Source organism: Enhydra lutris, unplaced genomic scaffold, assembly GCF_002288905.1.
Source record: "Enhydra lutris kenyoni isolate GAN:26980312 unplaced genomic scaffold, ASM228890v2 scaffoldscaffold24, whole genome shotgun sequence".
NCBI classification, from domain to species: domain Eukaryota; kingdom Metazoa; phylum Chordata; class Mammalia; order Carnivora; family Mustelidae; genus Enhydra; species Enhydra lutris.
The window spans coordinates 6,079,022-6,096,253 of NW_019154108.1; the positions used below are offsets into that span (position 1 = coordinate 6,079,022).

The 17,232-nt window shown below is 39.4% G+C and overlaps 1 protein-coding gene across 1 annotated transcript in view; it reads left to right on the forward strand.

The window, feature by feature from the left end:
• The window catches only part of LOC111150900 (formin 2), a 357,894-nt gene that overhangs the window by 208,151 nt on the left and 132,511 nt on the right, over positions 1-17,232 (forward strand). The window contains 3 exon segments of the mRNA XM_022508586.1: positions 15,056-15,147; positions 15,311-15,440; positions 16,515-16,661. Of these exon segments, the coding sequence (XP_022364294.1) occupies positions 15,056-15,147; positions 15,311-15,440; positions 16,515-16,661 (369 nt within the window).

A 17,232-nucleotide genomic window follows, 5' to 3' on the forward strand; every position in this document is an offset into this window, starting at 1 on the left:
AGTTCATGGCTACTTATTATTTGCAGCTAAGTTGCTTGCTTTCCTGCCACCTGGCCTGTCCATTTGTCAGAGCTCCCTGGTCCTTCCACTAGAACAGAAAGGAAAGAACTGTCCTTTCAGATAGCAAATTCCTACTACCATCTTCTCGTGAACGTTTCCGAATCTTCAGCTCTTCTTCCTTCCTTAGGCATTCCTCCCTATTACAGACTTACAGCAACCAGCTATCCTCTGCGGGGCACTGGCCTATATATTCCATACCATGCACTGGTGATCTCTACTCCCATACTCTCCCATAGCGTGACAGCTCTCTGTCTGCTTCTCCCCCTTAGTATTGCATTGCCTTCGCACACAGTAAACACTACAAAAAGTTTATTTATTTTTGTAAATAACTGCTAATGTGAATTGTAACACTAGCCTTGCCAAGTTTTCTTAGATAGATTATAGTTGAACAACATGGGTTTGAACTGCATGGGTCCTCTTCGGCATTGAGTGTTTTTCGGTAAACCTGTCTATCCACCCAGCCATTGTTTTTTTATATAAATCCCATTCTATGACCTGCCTCATGTTTCTCTCTTTGAGAACATTAACAAGCCTCTCAGCTTGGGAGAGTAGAGAAAGCATTTTTTGCACATTCACTCTATAATAACTACTCAGCTCTCCTGAGGGGACAGTCTCTTCTGACACACACACTAAGCACTTCCCAGTATTTTTCCGTGAGGGTACGCAGGCAGGTGCAGCTGGCTAGCAACATGGTACACTTCTCCAACCGAATGCCATGAATGTTCACTATACCTTCTTTAAATCTCTTTAATCTACTGATGTTACAGGAATGTACTTGTGAGTAGGAATATTGTAGTTTATGTAGAAGACTTTCAGGTTTGGCCTGTGTATGGTCATATTAAGTAGAAAGCTTTCAGTGGTAGCAAACATTGATTGTTTTAAGTACCTACTAAGAGCCTTGGTTAATGTTAAAGCTGGATCATGACTTGAAATTATGCATGACAGGAATAACTTTTGATGGTTCTGACATAGTAGCTTGAAAGGTCATCAGCCTTCCCTCCTTGTTCCCATGATTGCGACAACTAAAATTTAACTGGACAACAAATTTATTAAGGGGATAGTCAATTCTCTTAATAAAATTCTTATCATATTTCCCTTCGCTATGATTATTTAGGAAGTTTAATGATTCCAGATGGCATTTCTTGTGTATTTGGCTCAGAATTTGTTTACTTGCATACTTGCCAATATATGGTTAAGTGTTCAAGGTTTTCAGGTCTCTGATGAGCCATTCAGCCCTTAGACATACAACTTTAGATTGCTCTGTGTATATGGCAACCATTTTGCAAATTGCCCTCAGCCCTTGGTATTTAAAGACATCCCAGTTGTTTATTGTACCTGAGAAAGAAAGATCTGGGGTGGGGGGCAGTAATATGTGTCTGTTAACTATAGAAAGTGTATCTCTTAAAAAGCTGGTGTTCAAGATTAGAGAAAGTTTAAGTCAACCAATAGTCTATAGACCACCCATAAACTGTTGAGTATGTAATGTACGAAAGTATATTTTAAGTGGTCATTTAATAATGCAGAAGCATTTCCCCTTACAATTCCCGAGAAGTCCTCAGTCCATTCCATAATTGAAATAAAATGAGAGAACCTAACCATCGGATGGTTGTTAGATCAGACGGTTGATGCTAAATATGAAACAGAATAATTAGAGGCTATAATTTTGTGGAAAGAGCGGGATAGTTGCTAAAGAGGCAACAGTTATTTACTGTTGAGGGAGCTGGGATAATCGTTAGAGTGGGGTGATGGTGTTTGGGGTTGTTCTTAAATGTTGGCTGGCAATATGCTTGAGAGTAGAGACGAGAGGTTCTCAGCAGATGGAGCAATTTGATCAAAGGCTTAGATGTGGAAAACCATAATGTATTTGGGATAAGGAATTCTGTGTTATTGGAAAGTGGTACAATAGGGGAGTTAGAGCTCGAGTTGGGACAGGTGTTAAAACTGACAGGCATGGATGTGGTCCCATGGCTCTGGGGAGGCAGCGAGATTGAAGAGGGAAACATTGTTTCTGAGTCTTCAGGGATGAAAGAAATAGGACATGTTGCCTAACTGGAAGGGGGAGGGAAGGATTAGAACTAGGCTTCCTTCTTGGGTGTTTGAGAGGATGGTCATAAGCCAACATTAGGGTACCTGAAGGATGTACAGACTTAAGAACATAAAGGAACAGTTCATCAATGGGTCATGTTGAGTTTTTAAGATTTCATTTTGAAGTAATTATAGTTGCAGAGGACATAGCAAAAAATACATATGGGTCCTATATAGCCTTCACCTAGTTTTTCCCAATGTAACAACTTAAAGTCAGATTACGGTGTTCAAACCTGGAAGTTGACATTGATATGATTCATAGACATTTTTTGGATTTTACTGGTTTCATATACACTCCTGTGTGTGTGTGTGTGTGTGTGTGTGTGTATTTGTGTGTTTGCATGTGCACACATGTATATGGACATAGTCCTGTGCATGTTGTTGTATGTTGATTATTATATGTTATTGTATGTTGATTCTTATAGCCATCACTGTAATCAGGATGTAGAATTGTTCTACCTCTTCAAAGATCTCTGATGTCATCCCTTTGCAGTTATACTCTCCAGCTTCCCTTTTCCCATTTCTAATCTGTTTTCCATCTCTGAAGTTTCGTCATTTTGTGAATGTTACATAAATGAAATCGAATGATATAGAACCTTTTCATATTAGCTTTTTTCACTCCTCATAATTCCCTTAAGATCCACCTAAGTGGTGAGTGTATCAAAAGCTCATTTTTCCTTTTCTGAGGAACCATACATTCCATGGAATGAATGTACCAATGTGTTTCATTCTTTGAAGGATATTTAGATTGTTTTGAGTTTTTGTCAATTACAAATAAAACTGTTATGAACATTCATGTACGTTAAATTGTTTTCTGTGTAGATTTGAGTTTCTTTAATTTGTAATAAATGCCCAGGAGTGCAATACAGTTTTGTATGTTAAGTATATGTTTAGTTTTTATAAACTGCTCAGCTGTTTTACAGAATGGCTGTTCCATTTTATATTCCCAGCAGCCATATAGAAAAGATCCAGTTTTGCTACATCCTGGCTTGGTACAAGTCACTATTTGCTCATTCTAGCTGTTCTAATAGGTGTGTAGTGATATTTCATTGTGATTTCCATGTGCATTTTCCCAATGAAAACTAATGGTGAACATCTTTTCATGAGGTTATTTTTCTTCTGTGTATTCTCTTCAGTGAAATATCTGTTTGTGTCTTTTGCCCATTTTCTAGTTAGATTGTGATGCTCACTAATACCGCCTTTAACCACTTTGTTCTACCTCATTCCTGCTGGGTGGGGGAATGGAAATTCAGCTGCCCTCTGGGCCCCCTAGACACCAGGATAGGAGGAGGTCGGGGGAGGAGGCAGATTGCTAAATAGCATCGCCTCCCACCAAGGAGCTTCACCGTATTGCCGACACATTGGGTGGAAGATCAGTTCTCTAGTTGCAAACACTGATTCCATGAAGGGCCAGTTTTTCCTTTGGTGTTTGGCTAGCATAGGACTCTGAAGAGAAAAGTATTCTGTTTTGCTAGATTGTGTTTCCTAGAAATGGGTTTTTCTAAAACCTGTTTGTTAACCTGTGTCTGCTGGCAGTTCCAGGTTCCTGGCTTCTCTAATACCCCATCCAGGCTGAATGGATGGAAGAGAAAACCTAGGGAGCTCATGTCATTCTTTGAGTTGTGAGGGATCTGCCCACCTGGACTGCCTCCCATTCTTGAAACCCTCTGTTTGTTGTGGAATTAGGATTTTTAGTTGCACAAGGACTCTTAGCAGTGTAATGACTTCATCTTGGTCCTCATGTTGATTTTTTTAAAGATGTGGGACCCCTCAGTAGGTAGCCTGGGGCTCAGTAGAGCTTTCTGAAGAAATGTAGGGCCATTGACATCAGGAGATGATGGATGAACCACTCTATCTTTGGATCTTGGCATCTGCACTTACTAGTTGAGATTTTAAAGACTCCACTTTCTCATTATAAAAACGGGGATTTTTGACACTGTTGATGATGCATTGACAATGGTGATGCCTATCTCTAGGGCACTGTAAGGATTATATTAGATTATGCAAGTAAAACACTTGGAGGATTTGCCTGACAAATATTAAGTACTTGATAAATAGCAGTTCTTGTTTTATCTGCAGACAAAACGTGGATTGGGACTCCGAGAAGGTCCTTGTTGAGTTTAGTGGGAGAGATTTAAATAATAGCTGAAGCTTGTTCGCAGGGATTCAAAAAGCAAACAAAAGATGAGGAAAGAAGTCAGTATGTCTTCAAGGTACTGTGTTGGAATGGGGAAGAGATAGAGGGTTGTGGAGGGATTCAGGGGTGTGTTTGGTCAAGGAAGAAATAAGCTTGAGATTTAGATAGGAAAAAGAAAAAGAGGATTTTTTTTTTTCCCAGATAAATTTGAACATGGACCTGACTAAGGGGAGGGGGCTGGTAAACAGGGAGAACTGGATAGGTAAATTATGTAGAAAGGGTAAGGATGCTGCTGCTGCTGGACTAACAGCACAGATATAAAGGAAAGACAACTTCATTCTTTGGAGACTGGGCATACTCTTCCTTCTACCACCATCCATCGTAGACCGGCTTCCTGGCTGTTATCATTGGTGTTCCCAAATACCTCGACCTCTGCTTCTCCAAAGGCAGTCACTGGTAGTGGACCCACCACTTCAGCTCCTGGGGGGCTGTTGTTTCTGTTGCAGAAAGGAGAGACGCCAAAGAAAAAACCGAGACTGAATGAAGAGATAGGATGATAGGAATAAATGAGGGAATTTGGAGGAATTTATATATTTAAAGACTCCATTCATTCATTTATTATTACTTCATCAGATAATCACTAAATGTCTGGTTTATTGCAGGCATGTGCTGTCTCACAGTGATGGACAAAAATGGACATTATCCTTGTGCTCCTGGAGCTTTCTTTCTAATATGGAGCTAGGCTTTAAATATTCATTTATAATTGTGAGAAGTGCTATGAAGTAAAGTGCATTTCTACAGTGAGGATGAGTTAGCGGGAAGATTCATTGTTATTGAGGAGGTTAAGAAAGACATCCCCAAAGCAGAGAGTTTGGAGCTGAACCAGGGAAGTGTTGGGTACTGTGGAAGATGAGAAGCATGGGCTATGTTTTAGGCACAGGGGAAGCACATATGAAAGAGGAAGTGTGATCTATTTAAGGAACTGAAGGACAACCATAGAGAACAGAATGTATGCAGTACGTGGGAGTATGGCATGAGATGGGCTGTAGAGCAAGGTGGGGTGAGAGGGTGCTGAGCCATGTGGGCTTTGTAGAAACCTTCAGGTCTGTGGTATTATTCTAAGAATAACAGATTTGAAGTAGAGTGTACGTATTCTGCTGAGCATCTTCACAAAAATTGAGTGCTGTGTGGGACATATGTTAGAGCCAGGGGTGATAACAGAGACACCAGGTAGGGTATCAGAGTAGCTGAGCTGAGAGGTGGCAGCCGTCTAGACAAAGATGATAGCATTGGAAGTGGAGATAGGCCTTGGTGAGTCAAAGGATGTGGAAGTGAATTACAGACAGACATCCAGCATGATGCCCAGCTTTCTGACTGGTGACTGGATTCCCAGTTTACTGGAATCAGGATTACTGAGTGTTTGGGGGCAGTATACATGAGTTTATTTTTAGACTTTTTTTTGTCTGGGTTGCTTCTGAGGTATCCAGGTTAAAACACTGAGAAAGTAATTTGTCTTTCTGGATATAAAGAGAAACATGGGCTAAAGATGGTTGCCATTAGTGTTTGGATAGTGGATGCAGTCCCTGAAGTGGAGGGTCCAGCAGAAGTATGGGAGGATGTCTAGGAAAAGAAGATTATAATCAAAGGGAACAATATTGGGAGGCAAAATCACCTAATAAACATAAAAGTGACAGGGGTGATGATGTTAAAGAAAAAGAGAAAGATTTAAAGAATAATCACAGACACGTACCCCTGAAACAAATAATACATTATATGTTAACTAAACAAATAAAAATACATTTTAAAAAAGATTAGTTTTATTGTGAATATTGAAAGAAACTAGGTATTCATCCTTTCTGATGGCTGTGTAATATTCCATTGTAATTATGGACCACATCTTCTTTATCCATTCGTCTGTTGAAGGGCATCTTGGCTCCTTCCACAGCTTGGCTATTGTGGACATTGCTGCTATGAACATTGGGGTGCGTGTGCCCCTTCTTTTTACTATGTCTGCATCTTTGGGGGAAATACCTAGTAGCGCAATCACTGGGTCATAGGTCGTAGCTCTGTTTTTAACATCTTGAGGAAACTCCATACTGTTTTCCAGAGTGGCTGTACTAGCTTGCATTCCCACCAACAGTGTAAGTGAGTTCCCTTTTCTCCACATCCTCTCCAACATTTTTTGTTTCCTGCCTTGTTAATTTTTGCCATTCTAACTGGTGCAAGGTGATATCTCAGTGTGGTTTCGATTTGAATTTCCCTGATGGCTAATGATGATGAACATTTCTTCATGTGTCTGTTAGCCATTCATATGTCTTCTTTGGAGAAATGTCTGTTCATGTCTTCTGCCCATCTTTTGACTGGATTATTTGTTTCTTGGGTGTTGAGTTTGAGAAGTTCTTTATAGATCTTGGATACCAGCGCTTTATCTGTAGTGTCATTTACGAATATCTTCTCCCATTCTGTAGGTTGCCTCTCTGTTTTGTTGACTGTTTCCTTTGCTGTGTAGAAGCTTTTTATCTTGATGAAGTCCTAAAAGCTTTTGTTTCCTTTGCCTTTGGAGACGTGTTTTGAAAGAAGTTGCTGTGGCTGATGCCCAAGAGGTTATTGCCTATGTTGTCCTCTAGGATTCTGATGGATTCCTGTCTCACATTGAGGTCTTTCATCCATTTAGAGTTTATCTTTGTGTGTAGCATAAAAAAATGGTCGAGTTTCATTTTTCTGTATGTAGCTGTCCAATTTTCCCAGCACCATTTATTGAAGAGACTGTCTTTCTGTCATTGGATATTTTTTCCTGCTTTGTCAAAGATTAGTTGATCATAGAGTTGAGGGTCCATTTCTGTGCTCTCTGTTCTGTTCCATTGATCTATGTGTCTGTTTTTGTGCCAGTACCATGCTGTCTTGGTGATCACAGCTTTGTAATATAGCATGAAGCCAAGCAACATGATGCCCCTAGCTTTGTTTTTCTTTTTCAACATTCCCTTGCTGATTTGGAGTCTTTTGTGGTTCCATACAAATTTTAGGATTGCTTATTCCAGCTCTTTGAAAAATGCCAGTGGTATTTTAATAGGCATGGTATTGAAAGTGTAGATTGCCCTAGGAGCATAGACATTTTAACAAGGTTTATTCTGCCAATCCATAAGCATAGAATGTTTTTCCATCTTTTTGTGTCTTCCTCAATTTCTTTCATAAATGTTCTGTAGTTTCTAGAGTATAGATCATTTACCTCTTTGGTTAGGTTCATTCCGACGTATCTTATGGTTTTGGGTGCTATTGTAAATGGATTCAATTCTTTAAATTTCTCTTTCTGTAGTTACATTTTTAGTGTATAGAAAAGCAACTGATTCCTGTGCATTGGTTTTATATCCTGCCACGTTGTGGAATGGCTCTATGAGTTCTAGTAGTTTGGAGGTGGAGTCTTGTGGGTTTTCCGCATAAAGTATCCTGTCACCTGCAACAAGAGAGAGTTTGGCTTCTTCTTCGCCAGTTTGAAAATTTTCCTTTCTTTTTCTTGTCTGATTGCTGATGCTAGGACTTCTAGGACTTCTAGGACTTCTAGTACCTCTAGGACTGTGTTGAATTAAAGTGGTGAGAGTGTGCATCATTGTCATGTTTTTGACCTTGAGGGAAAAGCTGAGAGCTTCTCTCTTTTTTAAGAATTATATATGCTGTGGCTTTTCGTAGATGGTTTTTATGATATTGAGGAATGTTCCTGCTATCCCTACACTCTGAAGAGTTTTAATGAGCAAAAAAATAGATAAATAAAAGACATTGGGTAAAGGGACTGCTGAAGTTTGGCCAGGGGCAGTGTTTCCACTTAGAACACTGGTTGTTTGGGAGTGTTACTGTCATCTTCTCTGTCTGTCTCTTGCACACATGCATTTTTGTTATCAAGTATGAGGATTGCTGTTGAATAGTTTTTTTTTTTTCAATAATATAACTTCTAAGAGTATTTAGCATATGAGTCTTAAAAATGGATGTAGTATACAACCCTGAGTATACTCGGGGTTTTCCACTTAAAGTATCATGCCATCTGTGGAGAGAGAGAGTTTGATTTCTTCTTTGCCAGTCTGAATACATTTCCTTTCTTTTTCTTGTCTGATTGCTGATGCTAGGACTTCTAGTACTATGTTGAATAAAAGTGTTGTTCTTTGTGTTCTTTGGAACACTGTTTGAGAAACATTTGCTTAACACTGTTAATAGACTCAGGCAGTGGCAATGCATACCAGTTGATCTCAGTGTTCTTCCTTCCCTCTCCACCCCTTGCTCCCCAATCCCTTCCTCTCTGTAGAAGTAACACTTCTTCCTAGGAGTTGCGAGATTCAGTTTAAGGAGTTGTCAGGACCAAGGGTTGTGGAGTTCAAAATATATGCTGAAATCAGTGACAACAGCCCGGACTCTGTGTTCGTGTTGGCCAGTGGTTAGGTGAAGAGTGTCCCTGGGTTTTAAGTGTGATGAATCTTTGGTAACTGGTGGAAACATCCAGCTTGGCAGAAACTGAAGTCCATTTCATTTACAGGCAAACACAGTAGATCTTGAGAAAAAGATACTCTGGTGTACATCTGCAAGTAACTGGGGTGGGTACAGGAAGGGATATCTAGTAAAGAAGGAGACTGAACTGATTTAATCATGGAAGTGAGTAGGACTGGGAGAGGGAAAGATTGTGATGTGAATATCTGGAGCTTGAAATTCCCTGATGTTATTAGTTGATGTGTACATGTGTTACTGTGTTGCCCATTGTATTTGGCCATAATGAAGAATGAACTTATTTCAACAAATCTGCACTGGTATGGTAGGGAGATCAGCAGCAGCCTCTTCATATAGGGGAGTCGTATGTAGTTTTAAAAAGCAGTGGTGGAAGATCACTACAGAAGTGTTACACAAATAAGAGCGGTGTCATGAGCTACTTGGTCCATTATGTTTTAGGATTTTGCTTGAATCTGAAGCCTAACTTACGTATCTTTTTATCCCTCATGTCTGGTATAATGCTGGTAAATACTGGGCCTTTAAATGAATGAATGAATGAGTCCCTAAAATTCAAGTTTTAAAATCTGACCTTGATTATTACCTCGTACTAGTAGAGCAGAGAAGAACACTTGACACTAAATTTACTTTGAAGCCAAACAAAACCAAAATTATCCAGGTGACCTCTGCTACAAATTCTAGTACAAATTGATAACCACTAGTTTGACATAAATTATGTGATTGCTCTTAAGAGCAATACTATGTAGATATAGCAGGTAGAAAAATAACTGAGTTTTGCTTGATCTCTCATGCTTTGCAAGGAGCAAGCCAAGATGATGGGCAAGAAACGGTTGGTCATGGTATATTAATGAATAGCAGAATCTTGCCAAGTTGATTAACATTGCTTAAAAACCCATTTTTTAGTCCTGCTTCTTGTACCTATACACACATAGTATCTCTATGTGAGCTGAATGATAGGGACACAAGTCAGTGGTATTGATGATGAGTGAATTCATATGTACTTTTGTCAGGCATAGCTTTCTTATTATTTTTATTTACCTATTTTGTACTAGCATTTGAAATGACTAATTCTGTCTCACACATGCATAGTATCTATTTTGGAGTTCAAACGACCTCATAGGTACCATCAATATACTCTTGGCATGATGATAAACAGTTGAAATCATCTGCATATCATTATGTCCTCAATACTTCTTATATTGTTCAGTCATTCTCCCTTCTCTTTGTCCTGTCTCTTCTTCATGACTCGGAGGACTTCTTTTGTCATATTCAATTACTGATACAGTTTTTCAGTGTTTAAAAAAAATTATTTACTATTCACTATATACGATAAGCCATACTGGTTACTAGGACCGTAGAGATACCTGAGACATGGCCCTTCTCAAGACATTCCAATCAGTAGAACACGCAAGCATATATTTTTATCAACAATAAGATGCTGTGGTAAGCACAGCGTAAGACAAAGCAAATGTAAGTTTCTGTGTTATCATTTTGGAAAGAGAATGATTATAATGGAGAGCCAGGCAGTTGAGGCAGGCTTTCCAGAGGAAGTCATTCATAAGCCAAGCCAAGAGCAGCAGCCCGAAGTGAATGATGCGTATTCCAGGTAGAAGATCTGGTGTGACAGTCTGAGTTATCCGGTGGATGCCTGTGTCTTCAACAGTGATGGGGGTTATAAGAAGCAGAGCAAATTTAGAAGCCAGTCAATGAGATTAGCTCTCCATCTATCTAGAACCAGCGTATTCCTCAAAACACAGGTCTTATCTCCTCTTCTTTTTGAAGCTCTGTCATGTTACCCTAACTCAAAGAATAACAGAATTAGGATCTCAAGCTATAAAATCTTAGAATCATTGACTGTTTATAGAAAAAAAACCCAAATGTGTTGTTAGGCTTGAGTCCAAAATAATCAATTTCATAAATACAGAATAGGAGAAAGAGAATAAGCCTGTAAACATGAAAAATAATTCAAAGGTTTTAGACAACTGATAACTTGAGAGGGTTTGGGGCTCCTCTAGATATTGTCCTCCATTTCAGCTGACACTAACAGCACAGCCTTTCTAGAATGATGGAGTTGAGCTGCAGACTATAGTGGGGGAGGGACGTGACACTGTTATGTGTGCCTCATTTCTAAGCCATCAGGAACTTACTCACGCAGGACCTGTGATTGTGATAGGCTCACATTCATCCCATATAAAATGAAAAGAACCAAAGTGCTTAGCACAGAAGACAAAAGAGGAAAATTTTACTTTTCCCAAATATTTGAAAGGAACTTGCCATTGACCCCAGAGAGTAGACCAAGGGCCAGTGTCTGAAAGTAGAGGAAATATTTTTGTTTCATATAAAGAAGCTCGTTGGTTTGTTTGTCTTATTTTGTTTTGGGATGGTGTTTTTAACGATATAGCGATCAGTTTAAGATGACAGTGAATTTTTGTCACTGGAGGTGTTTGAATATGGTGTATGTTGAAGATAATTTAATCATCAGTTGGGTAGGAAGTTTTCACCAAATGTCAGTTCCCAGAGTTGGCTCCATGGGTACCCAGGGGTTCTGTACTTCTTTGCAAGGAGGTCTGCACGTTAAAAATGAATTTCATAACAGCACTAAGCTGTTACTGGCTTTCTTGACAGTGTAATGTTTGCACTGATGGTTCAGTAGGAGTGAAGGGCAGGCATTCTGGCACTGCCCCCTCAGTCAAGGCAGTGGCACCACACGTACTGGTCATTCTAATTCTTCAGTTGCAGGGGGAAAAAAAGCCACATTTATTTAAGAGTGTCATTAATGAACAGTGAAAATTATTATTATTATTTTTTAAGATTTTATTTATTTGACTGAGACAGCGAGAGCAGGAACACAAATGGGGAGTGGGAGAGGGAAAGCAGGCTTCCCCTCGTGCAGGGAGCCCGAAGCGGGGCTTGATCCTAGGAGCCTGGGATCATGACTTCAACTGAAGGCACATGGCTTAATGACTGAGCCACCCAGGCACCTCGTGAACAGTGAAAATTATTACATTTATTAAACCTCAACTCTTGAGTATATCTCTTTCATAAGGTGTTTCTGCTGCCTGGCAAAGTACAGTAGTTACTTTGCTATAAAAAGCACTTGTCATGAATTAAGGTAGCCCTTTTTCATTGGATATCATTTCTCTTTGAAAATCTGACTGGCAAACTGGGGTTATTAATACACTGGCATTCAGTAGACGTTTTCTTGAAAAAGAGCTGAGTAAGTGGTCCCTTCAAGGAAAACAGTTGATGTTTGTTGCCAACAATAAAAGTCAAACTCTGAAGTAAGAGTTTTTGAAAATTTTATGTCTACCACCATAAGCTTGGTAGGTTCATTGTATTTAAAGACTTTTGATAACGTGGATAGTGATTTTTTAAAAATTGATTTTATTTTATTTTTTAAGATTTCTTTATTAGAGAGCACAAGCCAGGGGGAAGTGTGGAAGGAGAGGGAAAGACAGAATCTCAATCAGACTCCCTGCTGAGTGGGGAGCCCATCGCAGGGCTCGATCCCATGACCCTGAGATCATGACCTGAGCAGAAATCAAGAGTCGGATGCTTAACCTACTGAGCCACCCAGGTGCCCCCAATATTGATTTTATTTTTAATGCCATAAAAATACATATGCAAGTATTTGGAAGAAGAAGGGGGCTTATGGATCAGGGATATGAGACAAACTAGGGACTGGACTCCAGTCCCCTCCAGTGCTCCTTGGCTGCCTCCATAAGTGGGGGGAGGCTGGGGGAGGGAGCTCAAAGTCTGTGCCTCTTGATTACCACATCTTGCAAGACTATGGACAGGGGATGCTTGCCATAGACTGGTAAAGACCAGACCAAACCAGTCTGTGCCCAGATGGACCCCCGCATGAACCTTTCACAACTTTTCTCTTCATTATAATACTAAAAATCATGCCCAGGGTGGAGATTTAACATGTGTGTTAGAGATGCAGGATATGAAGAAGCATGACCTTCAGGTGCTCAGGTGTTCATAAGTCCCGCCCCTGTATGCTCAGATGGCCCCTTTTTTCCCAGCTAGGTTAATTTAAAAAACTCCCTGACCCCCTCTCCTCCTGGACTCAGTCTGAGGAAGATTTTCCTTTTGTGTTATCTCCTTTGTGCTTCTGGAGAAGCCCAAGTAAAGCCTTGCCTTCAACTCCTGTTTGGCCTCTGATCAATTTCTATTGTTTAGAGAGCCCGGGGGCCCAGGTCCCTAAGGCATCGAATGGCATTTTGTTCTCTTTTTCATCCATAAAGCAGCCCTGTCAACCCAGGGCAGCTTTCTTTCTAAAGTCAGCAGAAATGGTTTAATAGAGCACAAGTATAAAGAACTGTGCAATTAATGATTTATGCGTACTGAATAATTTGGAAAATAACTCTCTAGTATTGCAAGAAAGTCCCTTTGTCCTCAAGACATTGGGGAGTTTTATCTTTCTCTTGTGTATTCAATTATTATTATGATTTACCTTAGCCATCTTTATTTCTCTTGTCATTGTTTCTTGAGATTTTGTGTGTGTTTATTTAAGACCCAGGGAAATTTATGGAGCCCATGGAGTCAGCTTCTAGTCATGTAGGTTGAGTCTATGTCAAGTTCAAAAAACAAAAACTAAACCAACAAACATAATGACTACATTAGATTGTAGCAAGGTGGATTTGTGCCCCCTGTTGAGGTTTGAGTATTGAATGTGGTTGGGCTTGAAGATAGCAGACTAATTTCTGCTGTAGTAGTACTTCTCATTCCTTCTTTTTTTTTTTTTTAAGATTTTATTTATTTATTTGACAGATAGAGATCACAAGTAGGCAGAGAGGCAGGCAGAGAGAGAGGAAGGGAAGCAGGCTCCCTGCTGAGCAGAGCGCCCGATGCAGGGCTCCATCCCAGGATTCTGAGATTACAACCTGAGCCAAAGGCAGAGGCTTAACCCACTGAGACATCTAGACACCCCTCCTTTTAAAAGAATAGAGAGATTATAGGGACTGGAAGCCTTTATGTGGTGCATCTTGGTGTGGACCTGTCTGTCTTCAAACAAAAAAGCAGCTTTGGAACTAGTCTTTGTTAGTCAATCCTGTCACCTGAAAACCTGCATTTCAAAATAATCAGTGAATAAAAAACATTACATAGCTATTTTTCAGATGAAATCTTTAGTTTCTATAAATGGCTGTCATGTTTTATCTTATACAGTAGTTCTTAGCAAAATTGCTTTAATGTTTAAACAAAAAATAATGTGAAGGGAATTTAAGTTCTGAGGATTAGACTCAAACTCAAGGTATGGTAGTCTACTCCCACTTCTTAATGCGTAGAAATTATTGTGTTTGGCTATTTTGAAACATCTTCCTGAGTTATAAAATAAAGACAAGAGTACACATAAAAAGCATCCAAATTTTCATAAAGAATAGATTTGTGTTTCTCAATGTCTATAAAATCTTCTCCCATATATTGAAAATGCAGAAGAAACTCTCCTACAAAGAAAGAAATTTAGGATGAAGGGTAAAAGAAGATACTTTGGAAGAAAAGACGCCTGAAGCCATTTTTGTGTCAAAAAGAAAATTCAGCAGAAGAATCAAAACCTTTTATTTTTGTCCTAGGACTAAATAATTCAATTGTATTTTTCCCCTAAGAAAAAGAAAAGTCATAAACAATGATTGTATTAGTTATATAAGTACTTATTTTGCTTTAAAAATCTTATAACATTAGGGTCACATTACTTCCAAATTTAACTTGATTGATTTCTAAGTAAGGCATACCATTTTTAAATTTTTTTTTTATTAAAGATTTTTATTTATTTATTTGACAGAGATCACAAGTAGACAGAGAGGCAGGCAGAGAGAGAGAGAGAGGGAAGCAGGCTCCCTGCTGAGCAGAGAGCCCGATGTGGGACTTGATCCCAGGACCCTGAGATCATGACCTGAGCTGAAGGCAGCGGCTTAACCCACTGAGCCACCCAGGCGCCCCAGGCATACCATTTTTAAAATGAAATTCTTGTATTCTAAAGCATATTACCAACAGCCAAAAAGCCAGAGAGGAAAACCGTCTTGTTTTAAAGTGTGCTTGAATAAATAAATGTTCTGCAGATCACTAATTTCCAGTAACATTATTTGGAAGATTTCGAGGTGCTCTGGTTTGCATTAAACGTATTTACACTTTAAAATGCCTTCATGAATGAAGTCAAGCTTTATGGCAAACAGATGCTAAGAAATATGAAAATATAGAGAGTTTTGCTGGATTAAGATTATCATAATCTACAGGATTTATTTCATCAGATTTTGGATAACCGCTTGGCATTATTTTTTTTTCCAGAGAGCACAGTCAGATGAACTGGAAAAAATTGAGAAGCACGGCCGGTCCTGCAAAGACAAGGAGAGCGCCAAGTCTCTGGACAAACCGGAACAGTAAGCACGCTCAGGGCCTTGCAGAAGGCGGCCGGACTCCAGGCGGCCCCTGTCCGTTCAGAAGCGCGGTGGTCTCCCGGCGTAATTGTTCTGAATGATAGGAGGATAAGCATCTCTTTATATGAATTATATTTTTCCTCTTCACTTGGCTTTATTTCCTTAGGTTCCTTTATGAACTGTCCTTAATCCCCAACTTCTCAGAGCGAGTCTTTTGTATTCTGTTCCAGTCCACGTTTTCAGAAAGCATTTGCTCAATTCGTCGCAAACTGGAGTTGCTGCAGAAATTGTGTGAGGTGGGTTCTGGGCCGCAGAATGCTGACGATTGAGTTCTGACGTTTCGTTGTGTCCGGTCAGGTTCATATTTTCGAAAACATTTTCTTTGATGTACTCTAAGTACGAGTACACTTGCAGGAGAGCAGTTCCACGGAAGAGAACATGCCACGACTGGTTTCAAGATCGAAGAGAATGAGAGGCTCCTACCACCAAGGGGCCCTGTTACAGGAGGGCACTTGTCATGCTCCTGCCTCTGTGGCTTCTGTCCCTTCTATCCCTTCTGTCCCTTCTGCTCTTGCCAAAACAAACTCGTCACTTCCTGTAGTCCTCTCCTGCATCAGACTTTGGATTGGATGTGATTTGAAGGCATTTTATTTACTTTCCCTCAGTTTTGGAAAGGGCCTTCAACAAATTGTTAATGATTCTCCCCAGATAATCTAGGAACAGCTGTAGGACTCAACAGGAGATAAATATTCTTCTGAAAACAAAGAGTAAATGCCTGGCAGAAGTTACCGATATTACCATTTAGAGCAATTTGTCAAAAATCAATAGTACCATTCGTTCTGGTTGTGGTCAGTGATTTTGAAAGCTAACAAGATGTTATCAAAGACACGTTTCAGGGGAAAGAAGACATGCAAATTCCAGCTAAGCTTTGTGTTTTGGAAGAAGTTGAGTGTGAACTTGTCGGGGATAAGTCTAAATTTGGAAATTAATCTTTATCACTGTGTTTTGGTTTCCCACAACAGATGCCAAATATTTCTCTAGCACCAGAGGTGGGTCCAGTTAGGGCGAAGGCAATGACAGTATCTTGTAGTCATTCTCATATTATAGCCTTAGTTGTTTTCTACGCAGTTGTATCCCAGAAATAGCCTAGAATGATATCTCTTAGTTTACAAATGTGTACCTGAATGCTTGTAGGTGGTATAGCTTAAAGTTAACTTTGGAAACACGGCTCTTAAAATATCCTAATGACAAGCAACGATACAGTTTGAACGTGACCCAAGATGATTAGTATAATATGAGAATATGCCACTGACTTAAGATAATCCAAAGAAGACTTTGAGAGAGAAAATGTTCTTTATTCTGTTTTACAGACATTAAAAAATGGCCCAGGGGTTATGCAGATCCTGGGTTTGGTTCTTGCTTTTGGCAACTACATGAACGGTGGGAATAAGACTCGAGGACAGGCGGATGGCTTCGGATTAGACATTCTTCCAAAGCTGAAAGATGTCAAAAGCAGCGTAAGTATTTTGTATGAACGAATGTAGGCAAATTGATGATTAGATGTTTTATTTAGTAATAAGTTTGACTTTAAGCCTATTGTAATAAATGTTTCTTTATGTTCCAAAGTCTTTATGTTCTGGGCTAGGAAAAAGTATATGGCCATCTTATGTTTATGGTTTTGTGAATAATGTTACCTAAAGTGAAAAATTCTGAATCCTGTGTCTAATGAATAATCGAGTAGAGGACTTTTAAAATAAAAATTATTATTTTTCACCCTATTATTACCATATATTTATCCTTTGGGAGTCTGAGGACTAATTATTTTTCATAAATCAGACAGTGTTCCTCTTCTCTTCTGTGTTAAGTAATGGAGGCCAGCAGGCTTGTGTTTTAAAAATGAAACAAAGATGGGTGAAAGTAGAGTGTAAGTAAAATGTAAAAGAAGCTTTTCTACATATCGTCTTCCCCTTCACACTGGTATATGTGGGAATGTCCAGGTCTTTTTGCAGGACTAATTAATTTTTGATCCTACTTCTATACTTGTATTTGTTTAAAATTAACATCGAAGAGATTATGAGAGTGTCAGTA